General features: G+C 43.3%; 1 protein-coding gene across 1 annotated transcript in view; it reads right to left on the reverse strand.

Moving 5' to 3' along the window:
* DOCK8 (dedicator of cytokinesis 8) overlaps window positions 1–22686 on the reverse strand; it is a 224152-nt gene that overhangs the window by 16126 nt on the left and 185340 nt on the right. The window contains exons 34-44 of the mRNA XM_082620022.1: window positions 20776–20872; window positions 19258–19392; window positions 18046–18198; window positions 16827–16985; window positions 16084–16184; window positions 14818–15010; window positions 9764–9907; window positions 8054–8185; window positions 7456–7590; window positions 5939–6028; window positions 1994–2230 (exon numbers count right to left, since the gene is read on the reverse strand). Of these exons, the coding sequence (XP_082476148.1) occupies window positions 1994–2230; window positions 5939–6028; window positions 7456–7590; window positions 8054–8185; window positions 9764–9907; window positions 14818–15010; window positions 16084–16184; window positions 16827–16985; window positions 18046–18198; window positions 19258–19392; window positions 20776–20872 (1576 nt within the window). The remainder of the gene's footprint in view (window positions 1–1993; window positions 2231–5938; window positions 6029–7455; window positions 7591–8053; window positions 8186–9763; window positions 9908–14817; window positions 15011–16083; window positions 16185–16826; window positions 16986–18045; window positions 18199–19257; window positions 19393–20775; window positions 20873–22686) is intronic.

Raw genomic sequence — 22686 nt, forward strand, 5'->3', positions numbered from 1 at the left:
TAAAACAAGAAATTTCTGTTGTTTAAGCCACCCAGTCTGTGGTACTTGGTTACAACAGCTCTAACAAACTAACACACTGGGGTTCTTAGGGAACTACAAATGGCCCAGAAAAATTGTGAGGACTCTTACTGGGACCGTGAGTTTATTTCTGTGCTGTGCCGACATGTCCTAGTGCTGAAGAGTCTAAAACAGTAAGAAAGACAGCAGATGCCTTCTAAACAAACCTTCTCTTAGCTGAGTCATCAGTTCTGGCTTCCTTTGCCCTCTGTGAAAACCACTCTCTGATGTGGTTGCTGAACACTTGAGCTGGTGGACGGCTCTCCAGTAGCCTCAGTCCCTGTGCTCCTGCCAAGGAGGTGTGTATTCACCACAACTCATCAGTGCTTGTTTACCAACTTGCTTACGCTTGTTACACTTGTTACTTTAATGACCTAATCTAATTCCATAATGCATCAACTGGTGAACTATGGCTGTGGAAAGAAGAAGAGTTGTTTCTATGAAAACCAAGCTAATGCTTGGGCAAGATGTTATGAAAGCAAGTTGCTATAAAAGATTCCTGTTGGGGCTTCCCTGGTGGCGCAGTGGTTGGGAGTCCACCTGCCGATTCAGGGGACACGGGTTCGTGCCCCGGTCCGGGAAGATCCCGCATGCCGCAGAGCGGCTAGGCCCGTGAGCCATGGCCACTGAGCCTGTGTGTCCGGAGCCTGTGCTCCGCAACGGGAAGGGCCACAACAGTGAGAGGCCCATGTACTGCAAAAAAAAAAGAGAGATTCCTGTCTTATTAGGTGTGCACAAGACAATGGTAAAGGGCTAGGGGGAAAAAAATCATAAAAATCCAGAAGCATTCTGCTCTTATATTGTTTAACAAGGATCTTTAAGCTCTCACTCTGCTTTACAGAAACCAAAACTGAACATCCTGGACACTGCATATGGTTTATACAAGAAAGACAGTGCTGAATCGTGATCAGCCAACCCTAAATCACAGACAAGGCTGTGGCTCTACACAAAATGAATGACAAATAAGTGCACATGTATATATTTTAAAGTAAAAGAAAATGTTTACAGTATGTTTAATTTTGAGCAGTTTTGTAGCTTGAGACATTTTCTCAATCAGTGCCATTACAATGAACTTGAAGACTTCTGCTACACATGGAACCAGAAAAAAGAAAGAGGTCTTCCCTGTATCAACATTTAGATAAGGAAACTGAATGAAGATAAGTGCCTTGTGCAATGTCACAGGAGGATGCTGGGACTAGAAGACAACTGGTCTCCTGTCTGACTGGCGTGGTGCCCTCTTCCAGCTCAACACAGACTCCTTGGGGTTCTGCTCACTTGCTGTTCCTGCCTCTGACGATGAATAACAGAACGCTGCCTGAGTCACATGGAAGCTTTTAAATATATAAAAATCTAATATAAAATATGGTAAACTTGGATATTTCATGTAAATTTAACATTAAAATATAAAGACATAGTAAGTATTATAATTGTGTACATATATTTATGTTAAAGATATAACTTTAAAGTAGAAAATGCTTAAATATAAAGTGTGCTATAAAACATGTAGCTGCCTAAATGGGATTCCCTGGCACCATGAGAGTGAGAGGATACCCACCATAATAATATTTCAAAGGCATCCCTTTTTATTTATTTATTTATTTTTGCGGAACACGGGCCTCTCACTGTTGTGGGCTCTCCCGTTGCGGAGCACAGGCTCCGGATGTGCAGGCTCAGTGGCCATGGCTCACGGGCCCAGCCACTCCGCGGCATGTGGGATCTTCCCGGACCGGGTCACGAACCCTTGTACCCTGCATCGGCAGGCGGACTCTCAACCACTGCACCACCAGGGAAGCCCAAAGGCATCCCTTTTTAGATTTTCACCTGAGTCTGCCATGAAGGAGCATGAAGGAGGTTTGTGTGTCATCCTGGGAGGTGACCCAGGCCCACTCACTCAGTGGTGGCCTCCGTCCAGAGCCCATTCCCTCCAGAGCCTTACCTCCTCCTTCTGGATGACGCTGATCCTGGTCTTGATGTAGGGGAAGGCATGCATGGTGGTCAGGACAGTGTTCCGCCGGTACTGTTCGTGCAGTTCTCCCCGAGGTCGGCCCTCCAGGGTGAAGGGGGTGGTGTACATAAACCTCCGCAGATCGAAATTCTTCTCAAAGTAGGTTAGCCTGTCTTTCATCTCATACTCATCAAAGTAGGGCTCCACAAAAGTGATCTGTATGTAGGCCTGAGGGGCGAAAGAGAAGGGGTGAGCTGGTCTGCAAACTACCACCCAGGATGCACTGGGGGGCACGCGGAGCACAGAGGGGCAGCACCACCCCTGTGCGCTCACAAAAGCCGCAGAAGCTGAAAGCATCAGGCGAGACATCGGCCATCGGCCATCCTTCCTCTCCACCCCAGGGATATGAGAGACAGGACTGGGAGAAGGGACGGGAGTGCGCCCTTGTGAAGTCAGGTCCACAAGCTACCCCTCCTAGCAGAGCTGCTCATCCAACTGAAACTTGGTGTGAGAGTTTGCAAACTGCTATTCAGAAGAAGCAAAACTTTCCTTTTCAGAACAACTACGACCACTGCGTGTTTATTAGAACGGCCAAACTAAAGCAACTGACAACACCAAGGGCTGAGAAGGATGGGGAGCAGCTGGAGTGTGCATACACTGATGGTGGGAATGCACAGTGGTACAGCCACCTTAGGAAACAGGTGGCCATTTCTTATATAGTTTAATTATACTGACCATATGACCCAGCAATCCCACTCCGGTGCACGTGCCCAATAGAAATGAAAACTTATGTTTACACTAAACCCTGTACACAAATGTCTACAGCAGCATTATTCATAATAGACAAAAAATAGGAACAACCCAAAGGCCCCTCAAGTGGGGAATGGATAAACAAACAGTGGTACATCCTTATAGCAGAATACTACTCAGCAATAAAAAGGAATGAACCATTACAAGATGGATGAATCTCAAATGTGTTGTGCTAAGTGAAAGAAGCCAGACTCAAAAGGATATATGATTCCACTTATTTACTGTATAATTCCATTTATGTGGCATTCTGGAAAAAGCAAAACAACAAAGACAGAATACAGATTAGTGACTGTCAGGGGCTGAAAACAGAGGGAGGGAATGACTACAAAGAGGCATGGGGAAATATTTTGGGGTGATGGAACTTTTCTATGTCTGATTTTGGTGGTGGCTCCATGTGCTTGTCAAAATTCATAGAAATAAACACCAAAAAAGTGAAGTTTACTGCATGTATTTCATTTAAAAAATGTACACACAGGGCCTCCCTGGTGGCGCAGTGGTTGAGGGTCCGCCTGCCGATGCAGGGGATACGGGTTCGTGCCCCGGTCTGGGAGGATCCCATGTGCCGCGGAGCGGCTGGGCCCGTGAGCCATGGCCTCTGGGCCTGCGCGTCCGGAGCCTGTGCTCCGCAACGGGAGAGGCCACAGCAGTGAGAGGCCCGCATACCGCAAAAAGAAAAAAAAGAAAAAATGTACACACATACACATGAGCCCACACAAACATACTATGAAGAAGAGCACTTATTTAAAAAGAAGGCCTTGGGCTTCCCTGGTGGCGCAGTGGTTGAGGGTCCACCTGCCAATGCAGGGGACACGGGTTCAAGCCCTGGTCCGGGAAGATCCCACATGCCGCGGAGCAGCTGGGCCCAAGTGCCACACCTGCTGGGCCTGTGCTCTAGAACCCGTGAGCCACGGCTGCTGAGCCCACATGCCACAACTACGGAAGACAGTGAGCCTGGAGCCCATGCTCCGCAAGGGGAGAAGGCACTGTGGTGAGAGGCCTGTGCGCCACAGCGGGGAGTGGCCCCTGCTTGCTGCAAGTAGAGAAAGCCCGCGCACAGCAATGATGACCCAACTCAGCCAAAAATAAATAAATAAATAAATTTATTTATTTAAAAAAAAAAAAAGAATAACAATGACTATAGTCACTGCAACACCCACCCACTGAAATGGATGGATGAGGTCACTGATCTCAGATCATAAATCACTATTGAGTGTGATGAAATCTGGTTATAATTCTGGCTGCAGATTCTCATTTAAAACTCTCACAACCTACTTCGGGCGTTTTAACAGAGGGGAAAAGAGAACTGTGTCAGGGATGTCACTGGTAACTCTACGTGGCATGTGCTGGGCACAGATCACCGTGGGCACACAGCCAATCCTGTCTTTCAAAGATGTCAAACATTTCTGTGTGAAGCTTAGCTCAGCTACTTACCACAGTTATTGCTTCCAGGCTAGATTAGGGAGTGTATCTGAAGTGAGTGAGTCCTTTGAAATGTGTAGAAAAACAAACTCTTAGATTTGGACACTTCTCCCTACTTGCATCATCTTCATAATATCCTGAAGGACAGAACTGAGAGAAGAGTTTGAACTCTTCATTTTATAGGCCTGCCAGATGATGACTGGAGAGGGCACAGAAACTCTGGGATACATCCCAGATCTTGCCCTATGTGTACCCTTTATCACGAAACTATAATCATCAGTGTAGCCCTTTTCTGAGTTCTGGGAGGCATTCTAGTGGGTTATCTACTGAGAGGTGCTATGGGAACCCACAAATTTGTATTTGTCTGGTCAGAAGTGCAAGCGGCCTGGGGTCCCACTTGAGGCTGGTGTCTGAAGTTAGGGCAATCTCCTGCAGGACGAGCCTGTAACTGGTGGAGTCTGACCCTAACTCTGGGTGGTGAGCATCAGAATTGTATTGCAGTACACCCAACTGGGGGTGAGACAGAATACATCCTCACTTGAAAAGTGAGGAAACTGAAGTCCAAGCCCTTTTCATCATTCCTCCAACAGCATAATGACCCTGCACTTGGCTGAAAAGAAGTCCTCCACCAAATGCTGTCAGTGAGAAGTTTGTATCTTTTCAACATATTTTAAATTGAGGATTCAAGGTTTTAATAGAAGGGCAACAAAGAGAAGTGATTAAAAGTGCAGGTTTGGGACTTCCCTGGTGGCGCAGTGGTTAAGAATCCGCCTGCCAATGCAGGGGACACGGGTTCGAGCCCTGGTCCGGGAAGATCCCGCATGCTGCAGAGCAACTAAGCCCGTAGGCCACAACTGCCTGTGCTCTAGAGCCCGCGAGCCACAACTACTGAAGCCCGCACACCTAGAGCCCGTGCTCCACAACAAGAAAAGCCTCCACAATGAGAAGCCCGCGCACTGCAATGAAGAGTAGCCCCCGCTCACTGCAACTAGAGAAAACCTGTGCGCAGCAATGAAGACCCAACACAGCCAAAAGTAAATAAATTAAATAAATTTAAAAAAAATCTTCTTTAAAAAAAAAAGTGCAGGTTTGAGGATGACAGACCCTGAGTTTGAATACTGGTTTTGACACTTGCATGATCTTGTAAAGTTGCTTACCCTTTCTTTTCTCATCTGTAAAATAGGAATAACAACACTTATTTCAAAGGGCTTTAGGAGGATGAAATGAAATGCTGTACGTGAAGGGTCTAATGCAGTGTCAGGCACACAGATGATCGTTAATAACTGGTAGCTCCTATTATGATCCCTGCCTTTGAGTATTGTTTCTTTTTTCTTTCTTTTTTTTTTTTTTTTTGCATTACACGGGCCTCTCACTGTTGTGGCCTCTCCCGTTGCGGAGCACAGGCTCCAGACGTGCAGGCTCAGCGGCCATGGCTCACGGGAGTAGCCGCGCCGCGGCATGTGGGATCTTCACGGACCGGGGCACGAACCCGTGTCCCCTGCATTGGCAGGTAGACCCTCAACCAGGGAAGCCCTGAGTATTGTTTCTTTAAGACCTAACCAAATAGTAGTTAAACGGTAGACAAAAAAAAATTTGGCTGCATTGAAATGGCTTGAAGAGTCCAGACAGAAGAGGTCATGTTATGTTTTTGGGTGTAGAACAAAGGGAATCAGAGCCTGATGGTTATTTTTTGCAATTTTCCCATACCTTGTTAGGGTCCAACTTGCTTTTGTCCACAGGAGCAGAGTCTTTTATCACTTCCACAAATTCTGCACCAAAACACTGACTATAAAATCCCTAGGCAAGAGAAACCAACAGATTATAAAGGTTATTTTAATATACTGCAACTCTTTGTCTCTCAGAAGTGGAATACGTTTGGAACAAGTGTAAGGGAGAATATGCCTTTTGATTACTGAAAGTCCCTCTAAGCTAACGAGGCAAGTTCAGCATTTCCTGAGACAAAAATAAAAACATAAGGAAGTCCAGCATTGCAAACTGATATATGTTTCCTTATAAACTGTATGCGTGACATCTAATTCAACCAACATCATCATATTTCCTAAAGATGCTCCAGGAGCATGGAGCTATTTACTTCTTGCCTTTTGTACCCTAGGGTTTTGGAGGTCACCAGGCTTCCCGTAATGGGACAAACCACAGTGCACAGGAAGATAAAATATATGCTTCTAGTACTAAATTGGGGAAACAAATTAGGGAACCAAGTGGCCTGGGGTCAATTGCTAATTCCTCTCATGAGCTGAACAACTTTGGGCAAGTCACCCAACCACTCTGAGCCATGGCTTCTTTGGGTCAAGTAAGGATTAAAGTCTGTTGTCTCACTTGGCATGGATGGAGCAATTTGACAATGAAAGTGTTTTAAGTTTGACAGCCACGAAAGGGCATAAATTCAAAGCAATAGCAAGAAAGCAAAGAAGTGAATCTCTGGTTGTTGTCAGCAGTTCAGGGGACCCCAGTTATTCAGTCTGAGATGGTTTTGTTTTGAGGGCACCCCCTGACTTTCCTCCTGAGTTCTTAGTGCTTGGCCCTTTCAACGTCTGTTTCTTTTTTTATCACTCTTCTCTATGTTGTTTCTCCTTTTCTCCAGCCTTTCCTCCAAGAACATGCTGCTCTCTTCTGCTACGTTACGGATCAAATATAAACAGCAGGTTGGATTGGGGCTGCCAGCCCATGGAATGGGATGCTGACTCTGATTATCCAAAGAGGGGTGCTCCTTGGTCAGCAGGGAGAGTTCATTTGTTCCAGGTCACAGCGGGCCTATAGTCAAGCATCTCCATGTCAGAGTGGGAAGTGTTGTCTGGTGACACCAAAAGGATGACCACAGCATTTTCTAGGGGTAATTTGATAATTTGGCCCAATGACTTCAAAGTCAAGAGGATAAACTTCAAGCTGAAAAACTATTACTAAAATTTGGAAAGGTTTATAAGAAAGCACATGACATTGATTGAATTTGGATGCTCCTGAAAAGAAATATTCACCATATAAACTTACAAAGTTTGAAAAGTATGTACAGAATCTTAGGGGAAAGCTATCCTTATCTTGCTTTACCTCATGATCTCACCTAATATCTTGATATTATACAAGCAATGTGGGAAACTTTATATACGGATCAATGAGGAATCCATGACTCTTGGTTTTGTTGTAATGACCCACTCTAACCTGTTTGTGTAAAGCACACAACGTCAATCACCTGGAATCACTTGTCTTACCTCTAGTCTATGAGAGATCTCAGGAAGCTTGGTAATTGCAGGCTCTTTGTAAATGAATTCCTTCTCATCCAAGTCCCCAAATTTGGATCCATAGAAACCAACTCGAAAGTAGGTTCCAAACATTCTCTTATGACCCTGATGAACAAAATAAGACAACCTCTCCTTAGTTATGTAATTCATGAGGATCCATTGAGATGAGAGGGCAGGAGTCTTTTATTGTTGGCTTATAAAGCATTCTATTCCTGTGGCTAATACAAACAGAATTCACTCCTTTAAAAAATTTTTTTAATGTTTATGGAATAAACTTGGGAAATAATGGCAAAAAAAAAAAAATCCCATGAAAGATTTCTAGGACTTCTCAAGTGAATTTAAGATTTTCACATTCCTGGTTGTAAAGTAATTCAAGCTTCCTTCTTTCACGGTTTGAATCACGGTCCTCTGTCTCTTCTCAGCCCTCTTCCGTTTGATAGGAGAGAGCTACAATAATGATGTCCTTAAGGTAAATCACTCCCTAGAGAGGAAGGAGGGCTAAGCATCTCTGAGACAGGGTCACCTGCTGCCAGATTATAGGACCTGTTAGCCAGGATGCCCCCACTACCTTGCTAATGATGCTGTCAAAGGCCTTCTGCAGCTTTTCGTGGGTGGAGGTCAGCTTCCGGAAGTCTCGATGAGCTTCCAGGATGGGGATGACCAGCTTGTAGACCTCATTGACCGTCTCGTACAGTCCTCCCTTGGAAAGAGGAGAAAAAAATCAAAAAGAATTTAATCCACTGGAAACTTAAAAGAGCAACCAGAGTGCATTAGGCATTGGAGAATGGATTTATTAGTGGCACCACAATATTTTATAGAGCAGGAATAAAGTCTGAGCATCTTTGGGATAGCTGTAGCATTCAAACTGAACTAGACACACTAAATGGTCCTATTTGATAATGTTAAGTTGGAAAAAGGAGTTTCCTGGGGAAAAAAATAGGACAGGAGACTGGCAGCAGGAACTAAGAACAATTCAGGAAGGCAGCTTTAGCATATTTAAATGTCACCAGGGGTCCTCCTGTAGCCAGATGTTCATTGCATGCCTGAAAAGAGTTAGGGGTCTAACTACCTGGTTTTCTAGAATTCCAGGAAAAACAAGAGTATCTTGGACTTTATGTGAATTCTGAAAGGGAAAGCTGGAAAAAGAGAAGATAGTCAAAATAAAAATTAAAATACATAGATTGTAGGATGGAAACTTGGAAATGAAAAGTAGAGAAGAAAGAAAAATATCAAGATGAAAACAAAACTGGATCAACTAAACAGTGAAGTATTAAATATTTGCTTGGCTTAAAAATTTGAGGGAGGGCTTCCCTGGTGGTGCAGTGATTGAAAGCCCGCCTGCCAATGCAGGGGACGTGGGTTCGAGCCCTCGTCCGGGAAGATCCCACATGCTGCAGAGCAGCTGGGCCCGTGCACCACAGCTGCTGAGCCTGCGTTCTGGAACCTGAGAGCCACAACTTCTGGGCCCGCGAGCCACAACTACCGAAGCTCGCGTGCCTAGAGCCCGTTCTCCGCAACGAGAGAAGCCACAGCAGTGAGAAGCCTGCGCACCACGACAGAGAGTAGCCCCCACTTGCTGCAACTAGAGAAAGCCCGCGAGCAGCAACGAAGACCCAGTGCAGCCAAAAATAAATAAATAAAATAAATAAATTTATTTTAAAAAAATTTGAAGGAGCAGGGAAACTATGAAAATGAAAATGAACAACATACTTTCTTCCCTGTCCTGAATCTCAATGACTTAATCTATATATTTTTAATCTCTCTATATTTTTCTCTTATTAGGAGTGTTTAGACCCAGATTAGGTTAATGAGGGGAGTCTCCATGGCTTCCACCCTCACATTTCTCTGAGCTGTCCCTGGTCTGTGACGATCCTGAGGATTACTCAGCTGTCAGCTGAGTCCCTCTCTCAAAGAGAGGGAAAATAAGAGAGTGAGAACGTGCCTCGTGATTTATTGTGTAACCCTGGGCAAGCCATTTCCCCTCTTTGTGGCTTAGTTTCCACCTCTGTTAAATGGAAATAATACTGTGAAACTGCTGCCCAGCCAGTGAGCGTGCAGTGAAAACCAGAATACTGCAGTGATGAAAGGCCTTCTCGCCTCCCTGAATGCTGAGGCAATTTACATACATCAAAGTCCTCCAGCCCCTCCTCTGCCCTGCACGCCCCTGAACGTGGTGTCATCATGAAGTGGGACTGGCTGGACGTTAAGACCGGCGCTCAGGGCACCGACACCAGAGTTCAGGCTGACTGTGGAAGCCCAGACAGCTGTGTGCACTGACCGTGCTGAAGAGCTCGGCCGCCTGCTCCAGGAGGCCCACCAGGCCGCCCTCGGTGAAGTACCGGCCGGAGCACACCCCATCCTCATCCGGCGACAGGGTGTCATCAGAGACCGCAGACTCCTCCAGCACGTTGGAAGAAATATTCTGAAAGAGATCATAGTATGAGCCAGGAGAACAGGGGAATCTGACTAACAAAGGCCCCACAGGAACCCGTAACATATGGAGGAGGAAGCCCTGGCTCCAAGATCCTCACCATCCCTCATCATACAAGGTCTGTAATTCCACCCACAAGAGCCTTTGGCTGCCACTCATTTTGAAAGAATGCACAGAACAACTGGCCTTCAAAACTCAAGATTTTCTTTTCTTTTTAACTATTGGGAGATACAGAAAGGACACTTACCTCAATGGAACAATAGTTGAGTTGCTTTAGAGAAAGGACCCTAAGGGACGTCCAGCAGGGGTCGTGGTTTTTAAAAGCCAAAGGCCAACGAACAGTTAACTAGACTCCTTGTTTCACCAGCTGAGTGACCCTCTGAAGTACTTGCTATGACTGACTTGGCTTTTAGGTGAACGGCCATAATATCATATGACAATTGCAAATGAGAAGGTCTTCTTTATGAAATCTTTATGGCAATGCAGCAGTTACTATTCCCCCCCCCAAACATTTTACTCATTTCTACACACTATTCTTTTACATAAACCATAGTTTAGAGTCTCATAGAGAATGCAGTGATCAGGGCCAGGATTAGGGTGAACAAGGTGAAAACAAAATGTAGGGAACACTCACTCTCAGGGTCCTGTAAGTCGTGACCCTGAACTTGCTTGACCCCAAGAGTGAGTGCTCCCTTAAATTCTGCACTTCATGTGCCTTATTCACCTCACCCCAGTTCTGGCTCTGACAGTGACTCTCATACTTTTGACAGGTCAAGAATCATTTTCTTCAACCTGTCTCATGGATATAGAAGAAATGCATATGGAACATAAAAGAAACTGGAAACCTTTGTAGCTTAGGACTTGCATACAGGTAGCACATTTGCCTTTCCTTTTATGCATACACTCATGGCAGACAGAACTAATTAATTATAGTACTCTTTTCCCTGAAGCTTGGATATGGTCTCAAAATTCTCCTCAGCATGGTACCCCATTCAGTCACTACCAACTGACCAGAGTTGGCTAGTGAAGTAAAATTTGTCTGCCTCTCGTCGGCCTGGCTAGCAAGATCAAGTGACTCATCCTTAGCAGTCAAGGAAGAGAGAGTTATTACAGTCCTGTATCTTCATATCCAAAATTATAAGGTAGTTTTAGGAATATAGGAGGCTTTCAGAACCTTTTGTGGCCAGCCTTTCTTTCAAACCTGGTCTTTCTATTATGATGTTTCCGAATTGGAAATGGTAAAAGGTCCAAGAGATTCAGTTGAAAGAATCTAATAACCCAAGAAACGAATACTATTAGTATTGTATGCAAGTTTCCACATGTAGAGGAATATATTTGCAGTTATGCAGCCTTATTAGCTGTCGTCAGAGGGAAAAGATTCTGGGCAGACTTTCCTGGCTTCAGAATTAGGGAGGTGAAAGTAACAGCAGTTATGTGAGAATGTATCCATATCTACATTTGTGGAATAAATATTGTACTCTGGGGCATAGAATTTCAACGATCTCAGTTCCTTGGAATTCTGTGGCCTCAGAGTTATTTTCCTTGCACAGATTTATTTATCTCCAGTTTATAATTCTTTTCAAAAAAATCAATTTTACTGGAGCAGAACAAGGTTGAAAACTAAAGCACACAGCATTTAAGAAATCAACACCAGACATCTGTAGTTAATGCTGCCCAGAATTCCTTCATCCTTCTATAAAGTATAGCCTCCTGAGAAACCATCCATAACTCCACGTGTGGACCTCAGCTCTGGCTCTGGCTCAGCCAATCATGGCATTCCATGTCTCTGGCCACTATGATTGGTTCAGAGATGAGCATATGACCCCATCAGAACCAATAAGATGCACTGAGACTGTCTCTGCAACTGCTACAAATGAGGGATTTCTCTATTCTCCTGGACTTGAACCTGGGAAGATGTAAACATAAGTATCTCTCAATGAGTGTGGGAAGCCTATGAAGAATGAGGCTGACATAACAGAAAGCAGAGACAGGAAGTGATGATGACACTGAGGTCTGATGACATTGTTTGGACCCCTAGGTCCAGTTTGGCAGGTGCTACTCCAGACTCATCTCTCTCATGCAAGCTGATAAATTCCATTTTTACCTTAGGTCCATCTGGGTTAGGTATTCTGTCACTTGCAAGCACACATTTCCAAAAAGATTTGGTATGTCTCATTTGAGAGAAAAGAGAATTTGTTCATAAGCATCGGCATAATTTGGCTTCTCTTCTGTAGCTGAGAACACCTAACTCACCATGTTCTGTGTATTCTGAAGACCTCATTCTTCACAGTCCCTTCTGCTTCCCCCTCCCGTTCCTCGTCTTTCTGAGCGTTCCATGACCCCCAGGCTGAGTCACGTGATAAACACTCACAGCATCTTGTACCTCTTTATTACAGCATTTATCATAATTGAAATTCAATAAGAAATGGAAGAATTAGCTGTATGATGCCACTCCCCCTGGCTGGAATGTAAAGTTCATGAGGATGGAATAAGTGCTCAATAAATATCACCTAAAAGAATGAATACGTGGATAAAGATCTATGAAAAAATAGAGCTATATGCTCCCGTGTAGGGACAATGTGGAGTTTTTCTGTTTTTTCTAGAATAACTATTCTACTCACCTTGCCATGACTTACTATAAGCAAATTAAAAAGAATTTATAAGCAATAGTAATGAAACAAGACAAGAGGTTGATATAATTCCACATTAAGTGTTAAACCCAGAGATTTCTGGTAATTGAAAGAGTAGCACTTATAATATTTATCCTTGCTAATATCATATGGCCAAAATAAATTTTACAAAAAAGCAAATATGCCTAAAATTGATTTTTATACCTTTCTTCACTTTTATGTGATTCAAAATCAGATATGATTTTTTTATGTTTTTTGTGTAAGAATTAAATTTTTGGCTTTATAATGAACATTCCTGAATTGAGAATAAAATTTGTTTGCTGAGAATAAAATGATAGAATAAATACTATTGTTACTGAAGACCATAAGAAAGGAGGAATTAGCAGTTTGAGGCAATACCCAGATTGCCTGGTGAACAGTATTCAGGAAATCAGAAGCTCCTGGCTCTACCAGCAACCATTTTTATGCCTTACTCTATAAGCCTGGGAAAGCTACTTTAAACTGTCCTCTCTTTCTGGTTCACACAGCATCACAGAATTGTGTTGAAGAGCAACAATGAGAACAGAGTCTTTTATAAAATCAGTCATGAAAATTCAAACATGAATAATCCAAACACTTGTAAATGACTTTGTGAGTCTGGCTTGAAAAGGGCTCTCTTACTGTACTATATTGTTACAGGTTTCAGGGATTGTCATTTCTACAGATTATGCCTCTAAAAGTACTCGTAAAATTTTCTGTTTCCTCTAAAGACTGTTTTAAACTACTCAGCCAAAACAGTCCAAGTGGCCACTGAGCATCCCAGCCTGAACCAATTTTCAGGCCTAGCAGACAATTTCCCTCTGCTAACTATGGGTAATATTCAGCTCATCCTAAGACAGTATTGATTCAGCCCTTTTTTTTCCCTTCCCAGGTCAATTTGGTTCTTTCTTTCTTTTTTTTAAAATAGATTTATTTATTTTATTTATTTATTTTTGGCTGCATTGGGTCTTCGTTGCTGTGTGCGGGCTTTCTCTAGTTGCAGCGAGGGGGCTACGCTCTGTTGAGGTGAGCTTCAACTTGAGGTGAGCTTCAAATTGTGGTGGCTTCTCTTGTTGCGGAGCACGGGCTCTAGGTGCGCGGGCTTCAGCAGTTGTGGTTTGCGGGCTCAAGAATGCAGGCTCAGTAGTTGTGGCACATGGGCTTAGTTGCTCTGTGGCATGATCTTCCCAGACCAGGGGTCGAACCCGTGTGCCCTGCATTGGCAGGCGGATTCTTAACCACTGCACCACCAGGGAAGTCCCAATTTGGTTCTTTCTTGATTTTAGATTAGCGAGGAGGATGTTACAGAGTTGAGGAGTGTAATCAAAGGAATGGGCCCTGAGGGAAATAATTTCTCCAATATTTAGAAAAAATACTTTCACAGTTGTCAGTATACTGTGCCAACTACAAGTCTTTGAGAAAGGGTTTAAATAACCTTAGAAAAGTTGCTCTCTCAGTTTATCTGTGAAGTGGGAGTAATAATACCTTCTCTATCTGTCTGTTTCACTGGTTTATGGGGAAGGTCAAATGAAATCATGGACGTGAAAGTGTTTGGGAATGTCTAAAGTGCCTATCGACTCTACATTTATTGTAAACAATAATTTTTGGGGGGCTTCCCTGATGGCGCAGTGGTTGGGAATCCACCTGCCAATGCAGGGGACACAGGTTCGAGCCCTGGTCCGGGAGGATCCCACGTGCCGCAGAGCAACTAAGCCCATGCGCCACAACTACTGAGCCTGCGCTCTACAGCCTGTGAGCCACAACTACTGAGCCCACGTGCCACAACTACTGAAGCCCACGTGCCTAGAGCCCGTGCTCCACAACAAGAGAAGCCACTGCAATGAGAAGCCCGCGCACCGCAACAAAGAGTAGCCCCCGCTCACCACATCTGGAGAAAGCCGGCGCACAGCAACGAAGACCCAACAAAGCCAAAAATAAAAACAAATAAATTAAAAAAAAATTTTTTTTAAACCCAAGATGGTAAAGCAATTAGAAGAGGCAAATTTAATACACTAAAGCAGGGTTTTTCAACCTTGGCATTATTGATGTTTGGGGACAGATAATTCTTTGTGGTGGGAGCTATCCTATGCATTGTAGGGTGTTCAGCAGCATCCCTGGTTTATACCTATTAAGTGTCAGTAGCATCCACCTTCCCACCCTCAGTTGTAACAACCTAAAATGTCTTCAGAGACTGTCAAATGCCCCCAGTTGAGAATCAATGTGCTAAAGGAAAAGCTAAACTTGTCCCCCCACCTGAAAGTTGACGCTGCCCACGGGCAGGTAGCTGTGGTCCTCCAACATGCTCAGATATTCAGCCACTAAGGCAGCTGCGTGCACCAGGCACATGGCAGCCTCTGTGTAGCACTTCCTCTTGGTGTGCTTCTCCGCCATGTTCTGGAGCCAGGTCAGCCGCAGATCAGGAGATGTCTGGTAACTCTTGGCAATTCTAAAGATGGGTTGAGAAAATTTCAAGGACAACGGGTTAGTGACAGTGTTTTTCTATTGTGCATGGCCACTTTTTTTCCCGTTAAGGGTTTTGCCTACATGTTCAGAGAATGAGAGAAAAGGCAAACATCTATCAGTCCAGCTTTTTTCATTCCATGTTTGGGGTGTGCAGGATGCCAAGAATGCTATGATTTAGTTAAAGATTTATGGGGGGAAAAATACCTGATAAAATGATGTCTATTTGAATGGAGCCCTAGCAATTTTCTTCTTTTCTCGCAAAAAAATAACAGAAGACAAAAGTACTATCCTTGGGCTTCCCTGGTGGCACAGTGGTTAAGAATCCACCTGCCAATGCAGGGGACATGGATTTGAGCCCTGGTCTGGGAAGATTCCACATGCCGCGGAGCAACTAAGCCCGTGCACCGCAACTACTGAGCCTGCACTCTAGAGCCCGCGTGCCACAACTACTGAAACCCGCGTGCCTAGAGTCCGTGCTCCGCAAGAAGAGAAGCCACTGCGATGAGAAGCCCGCGCACTGCAACAAAGAGTAGCCCCCGCTCGCCACAACTAGAGAAAGCCCACGTGCAGCAACGAAGACCCAACGCAGCCAAAAAAAAAAAAAAAGTACTATCCTTCTTATGACATCGCATCAGAACAATTTTGCCTTTGTAAGTAGTTTCTCCTAAAACAAGGACTATAAGACAAAAATTTAAATGACAGAGTAAAATATGATTTCTAAATAAAACTTACATGTATGTCTGAATATAAGTGGAAAAACATTTCAGAAATAATTCACGTATCAGTTGATATTCTTTTCTCTCATTCTACGGTAAGTAGAAAATAATTTCAAAAAATAAGTAACCTCCCTTTAAATTAGGGAGATCTTTCTGAAAACGTGTACATGAATCAACACCCTCTGAATGGTGATTTTCTACCAATTTCTAAGTACAGTTTTGCATGTCAGCCAAAACAGTGTACCCACATTTCCTGTGACTGTTATATTCATAAGAACTTCATAGTGACAAACCCTAGATCCTTAAGTGACACCCTTTTGATTTTACCAGAAAAGTTTACCTGTACATGAGATCCATAAGCATCTCAGGATCTTCCTGAAATTCCCTCATTTTCACTGTGTCGTATAAGATGCTATTCAGATTGCAGAGAAGTTCTTCCACCTGCAAAAAAAAAGTGTACGCCCCAAACAGTCTCAGCTTTGTAGTCCATGGTAACAAGTTAGGATGCATTGAAAGTCCAAGGGGCAGACATGGACAGGCTTCGCTAAGAGAGGAGAGAGCACAGGTGAGGGGAGTCTAGACTGGATCCTCTCTGACCTCACCTTTGCAGGTCCAGGTACTTCCGAGGCCCAGATGTGACTTGGCCCTTGGGATCCATGAATTAGTCCTGAAATCGTTATACTATCTTCCCTCTCCAACACCTTTTTGGCTAAATTAGTTTGAACTAGTTTCAGTTATCTGCAACCTGAAAGCCCTCAACTGTACTCTGGAACATCAGAGCTTTTTATACCAAGTAGGAGGCAGCTTAGGACCTCAGCTTAGATTCCATCTAATATATATCATAATACGTTATATAATTATCTGTATCATATGACATCATTATAATATATATATTTCACAAAAATTATATAATCTGTAACTATATGTTAGGTAATATATGGAATTATATATTACATACATATATACATGCATATATATATGTATGTATAAGTATGTATATGTGTGTGTGTGTATACACACATACATACACACACACGAGTTTATAGCTGGCTGATCACAGACAAGGCATGCTCTTCAGTCTACCTGCATGGGGAAAGGAGTGGTCTGCATGTCTGTGTCCTCTTCCGCATAGGCCAGAATTGTCCTCAAGGATCTTCTCAGGTACTCCTCATTAAAGTCTGGTGCTTTTCCCACCAAAGATGCCAGAGACATGGTTACTTGCATCTTTACTCTTGCAAAGTTCTGAGTCAGGAAAAAATAATGATGGAACAAATAAGAGGCACTCAGCTAGTAGATAACTGAAGGCAGTAGAGCCAGATACCAATAACTCTCTGGTGTTTCTTTAACCCAGTCTCAATTATTTCCTTTTTTTCCCAATGAAATATGAGCTATACTTTGCTCAAGACTCATACTGTTGTTTAACTGGTTTAAATGGCTATTGCCCTGACATAAATCTGTCAGTTCCCTTTAAATTTTCATTGAGGACCTGGCCAGCTCCGTGCAGCAAGGCTGGAAGGTTCCTACAGAGTTGGGTCACAGGATGTCTCCCTTTGTGTCAAGATTCCTCTTCTTGGAACTTTATTTAAACTGCAAGGAGGAACAGGATCTATATGGGCAAGATTTCTGAGATTTCTGGATTCTGGGTAGGCAGCAACTTTGTTTCTCCTTTCCTTCTAGGCCCATGGAAAACTATGGCTATTCCAAGGGCCTCTGGCCTCTGAGGAATGACCTAAAGGATTTTAAATAGTTATACTTAATACATTCTGAGGGCCCTGCCTTTCTTCCATGGGCCAAGTTATCTTTTCATATCAGTTGAGCATGTTCATTAACATGACTACAAATGTAAATTCCAAAAGAACATACTAAAATCTAGACAAACTAAGACTGTGCTGTAATAAAGCTGAATTCCAAAGGCTGCTAAGCTTCAATTAACACTCAGGTGTAGATGATAGCGATCATTTCAAATTCTCTTCCATGGGTCATTCTGGTACCAATCAGATTTTAGAAACAGGACAAACTCTTCTGGAGTCCTAATTCTGTTGTATTTTTTTCCCCACAGACGACAACCTTGAATCTACACATATTTGTTCATTTCTTATTGAAACACATGGATGGAAACCACTGTATTCATCAATCTTAATAATTTACTTCTAGAAGCAAAGTCAAACAAAAGCTGCTATCCATCTACATGCCCAACTGTTTCCTTCCCACGTAGCAGAAGTCACTGCAATAGTGCACACTTTTCCTCCCCCAGGGCTTTGCATTGACTCTCTGCTGATCCTGGGTTGCCCTGGGTGCTTACGCTGGTGGCTCCAAAGCTGAACCTCATGAGGAGGTAGAGAGTGGCGCAGGCTTGGCCCCGGGCGACGTCCATGCTGCTGCTGCAGTGATGCAGCACTCGCTGACACAGGTCCGCGCACTGCTCCACTTCCTCCTCAAACAGTAAGTCGCCGAACTAGGAGAGACACAGGGGCCATAAGACGTCACTTGGCACGATCGTACACTTTCTGGACTGGATGCCTGTTGAAATATGGAAATGGCTGCTTGGACAAGCAAAAAGCCCACAAGAATTAATGCGTTGCTCCATAAAGATGATGAGTTACTTGAATCAGAAGATGAAGTGAAACAACGGAGTCGACTTCAGAGCTCCTTATGAGCTGTTCAGCTAAGATCAGGGCTGCGTAATTAGGTGCATGGTTAGCCAGGCTGCCTTCCCTGCTGAAGTCCCAACTCTGAAGGAATTAGCCTGAGTTTACTGGGTTCCCTGGAAATTACTGGTGACTAAGAAAAAGCAAATGATCCTGACGGGTGAGAGCAGAGGGATTCCACTTTATTTTCTTTTTCTTTCCCACCCCCCCTCCACGGCCACGCTGCACGGCTTGCAGATCTTAGTTCCCCGGCCAGGGATCGAACCTGTACCCCCTGCAGTGGAAGCGCAGAGTCTTAACCACTGGACCTCCAGGGAAAGTCCCGGGATTCCACTTTCTAAATGTAAAAGATCCCAGATAGAAGGCATCAACCGAGATTTTCAATAAAGGGGGAGATAGGAATCTGCAATAGACTGTTTTACCTCAGGAAAATCTATATTCTTCAGGCTATGAGAAATGTATTGCTAAACCTTCTGCATTTTATGACATGACATTTTGTAAGATTTACGAATGGGAGTCATGTATAGGAACTGAATCTCACTCAGATAAGTTACTAAAGAAAAAGGGTGAAAAACAAAGTTGCTCAACTGATTTCCACTCTCATGTCTTCAGTGAGTGGCCATTTCAAATTTCTATAGTTGGGCCCACATTTCTAGTGTGAGAGGCACTGTTTTTCCTCTTCATGGTGAGTGCTGTAGAATCAGTGTACCTGCTTCCTTCCTAATGAGACTTAAGACTTTTACCGCAGTGTCACTTAACACAGTGGTCTGTGGGTTTTGGTACACCTGAAGCAAGAAACGTGAAGCTAGATTGATGAGAATCTTAACTCTTAATTAAGAGTAAGAAAGCAAGTGTCCCATGCTTACCTTGGCAATGAGAGCACGGAGTGTCGCAAAGCAGTGAGTCAGGTAGGTGGTGCTCTGATCACAGCTCAGAGAATTCACCAGGACCCTTAGCACGCCTCCCAGCAGGCTGTCTTTACAGTCCAGAGCCGAGCTTGCCTGGCGGAACAGAACAGCATCAATGAATCCCTGTGCTGTGCCCATGAACTGAGGGGGAAGACACAGGTGGGTGCTCTTGGCAATTAGCACAGTGATGCTGATGTTTCATCTCTCTCCGTCTATGATCTTAAGGGTTTGGGAAAGCACCCCGTATATCGTCCACTACCAGGCGAGCTGAAGACCTATTTCCACATGACTTTATTCCAAAACTCCCAATTGATTTGGGATGTATGCCTAATTCTGGGCTGCTAAACCAAGTTATAAGGTACACCTTCCCCCAATCCTGGGCAACAGCTTTTGGAAAGTTCTTTCCTTGTATACAAGGCGCAGCTTTTCTTATGGGCTTTCAAACCACAATTGTGGGCTTCCCATTACACTAGGGGCTGCTTGTGGCAGTGATGTTTCTAAATAGAAGCTTATTTATCAGCTGCAGCAGGACTAATGCCCCCCAAAACAATGATAAATAAGTTTCAGCTTCCTTTGAAAACTGCAAATACATTTTGAGGACTGGGTTTAAGAATATAGCTCTCAAAGCAGTATTGTATAAAGATATAATCAACATGATGCCAAGTATTTGATACCAAGTATTTATCAAAGGTATCATATACTTTTGGTCTTTATTTTTGTACAATAATCACTTTTTAAAAGATAACTTAAAAGTTGGATTACTAACTTCAACTATGTTTCGACAATATTTCTTCTTCTAGCCCTCTAATAAATGATTTTTCATTGGAAACATGTAAGGACTCATTTTTCAGGTTAACTAAAAACCCATTATCACCTAGATGTCTTGAGAATTTCTGGAAGCATTCACTCAGAAAACGAAATTAGTATGAATTGTATTACTATAAAATTCACATTGATATAACACTTCTCTACAGCAGGGATGGCAAATTCATGGCACAAATGATTTTTCTTCACTAATTTGTGTCCAAAACAGACATCATTAATCACACTTAGCACTCCTTTTACCTAGCCCAGTCATAATCTTAGCTCCCATACAGACATCAACTATAATTCAAATGGAGTTGACCTATCAAAAAAAACCCCTACCACCCCTATTCTAGATACTGAACTATAAGCCCACCACCCACATTATAAACTTTGCACATGCGCAGGCAGATTTAACTACGAGAGTCAGTCTGTCAAGCACCTAACTCTTTCCAAGCAAGCTTCAAGTCAATGAATCCAGAAGGATGTTTGGTAAGTATCTCTGGAATTTGTAAGGTGGACACTATTGTAAATGGTAAACTTCCCAACTTCATTTAAACAAAAAGCATTTCATATCACGTTTATTTCTTTCACAATTTTCTATAAAGAATTCCTTATTAAATTCTAGTAAACATATTCATGTTGAATAGATCAGTTGTTTGTTGTCCTCACCTGGATAATGTTTTCCTGCATATCCAGGATGATTAAATTTGCTTCGGTAGCTAGATTGCCACTGATCAAGGCTTCTTGATCTAACTCTGCTTTTGTTCTAAGGAACAAAAAGAGGTCAAATTAAAGTGCATATCAAATCGGGCCATTTCCCAATGATGGTAATCTATATTCCAAGTGTAAAGAAATCTTCTGAAGAGTCAATCTTGAAGTGAAAACAAAGCAGCTGGTTCCTGGTAACTAAGGAATATAGGTGCCTTCTGTAATTGGTGTCTGGTTAAAAAGGCTTCCTAGGTAAAGTCTCCAGGTCATCCCCATCGCCCCTATTATGAATAATTATGACAATTATAAAAATAACAGAAGGGGTAAAAAAGCAATTATTGGTTATTACTAGCAATTAGGTCAGCCAATCAGACTGGTGTTTAAAGCTTCAGGGTCATTCTTGCATTTCACCCATGAGAACCATCTCCTGATCTGAGCCAAAAAGCCTCAGCAACAAGCTAGAGGAGGTGAGACTGGGTGTGATGTGAATTTGGCTAATCGCGATGCTGCTTGATTAGGAAAGGATGATGTTTCAGAACTGGGTCAGGGAAGAGTCAGTGTCTTGACTTTCCAAAGACTGCCTTGGGGTTGCACAGTCAAGTATGGGCCTTTTGTCCTTTTCCAGTGGGAAGAAAGGTTGCATTCCTGTGCGGCAGGCCATCTAGCATCCTGCTGGACGTCAGTGGTTATTACCCACGAGGGAATGGGAAATTACCTGGTGCTGCTTCTCTATTAGGTTCCTTTTTAAAGAATCAGAACATTTTATGCATTAATTTATCCATTCTCATAAAATCCAAGTGAAGCTGGAAAGAGACATTTTGTATCTTCTAAATATAGTGGCCAGGAAAGGAAAGTGTGAAGAATTAACTTTCCCAAGATGTCCCAGTGGCCAACGTGTTGCCATAGGGGTTGGGGCATCCTGATATGAGCTCAAAACTCTTGGTCCGGGATAATCACTTAGCTGTGCTTGAGTCCCCTTCACCCAATGATGGGGGCATTGCTATGGCTTACATACCATCAAGGGCTCAGAATAAATATTTCCCTGCATAATTTTATTATTTATTTTATTTTAATTTAATTTTAATTTTTACTTTTGGTTGTGTTGGGTCTTCACTGCTCTGGGTGGGCTTGCTCTAGTTGTGGTGAGCGGGGGCTACTCTTCGTTGCAGTGCACCGGCTTCTCATTGTGGTGGCTTCTCTTGTTGTGGAGCACGGGCTCTAGGTGTGCGGGCTTCAGTAATTGTGGCGTGTGGGCTCAGTAGTTGTGGCTCGCAGGCTCTAGAGCGCAGGCTCAGTAGTTGTGGCCCACGGGCTTAGCTGCTCCTCGGCACATGGGATCTTCCCAGACCAGGGATCAAACTCGTGTCCCCTGCATTGGCAAGCGGATTCTTATCTGCTGCGCCACCAGGGAAGTCCCTTCCCTGCGTTTTAAATGTTTTCACTATGGAGAACAGTATGGAGGTTCCTTAAAAGACTAAAAATAGAACTACCATATGACCCAGCAATCCCACTACTGGGCATATACCCTGAGAAAACCATAATTCAAAAAGTCATGTACCACAATGTTCATTGCAGCTCTGTTTACAATAGCCAGGACATGGAAGCAACCTAGGTGTCTATCAACAGATGAATGGATAAAGAAGATGTGGCACATATATACAATGGGATATTACTCAGCCATAAAAAGAAACAAAAGTGAGTTATTTGTAGTGAGGTGGATGGACCTAGAGACTGTCATACAGAGTGAAGTAAGTCAGAAAGAGAAAAACAAATACTGTATGTTAACACATATATATGGAATCTAAAAAAAAAAAAAAAGGTCATGAAGAACCTAGGGGCAGGATGGGAATAAAGATGCAGACCTACTAGAGA

Source organism: Mesoplodon mirus (genome assembly GCF_964341445.2).
Source record: "Mesoplodon mirus genome assembly, chromosome: 1".
Lineage (NCBI taxonomy): Eukaryota > Metazoa > Chordata > Mammalia > Artiodactyla > Ziphiidae > Mesoplodon > Mesoplodon mirus.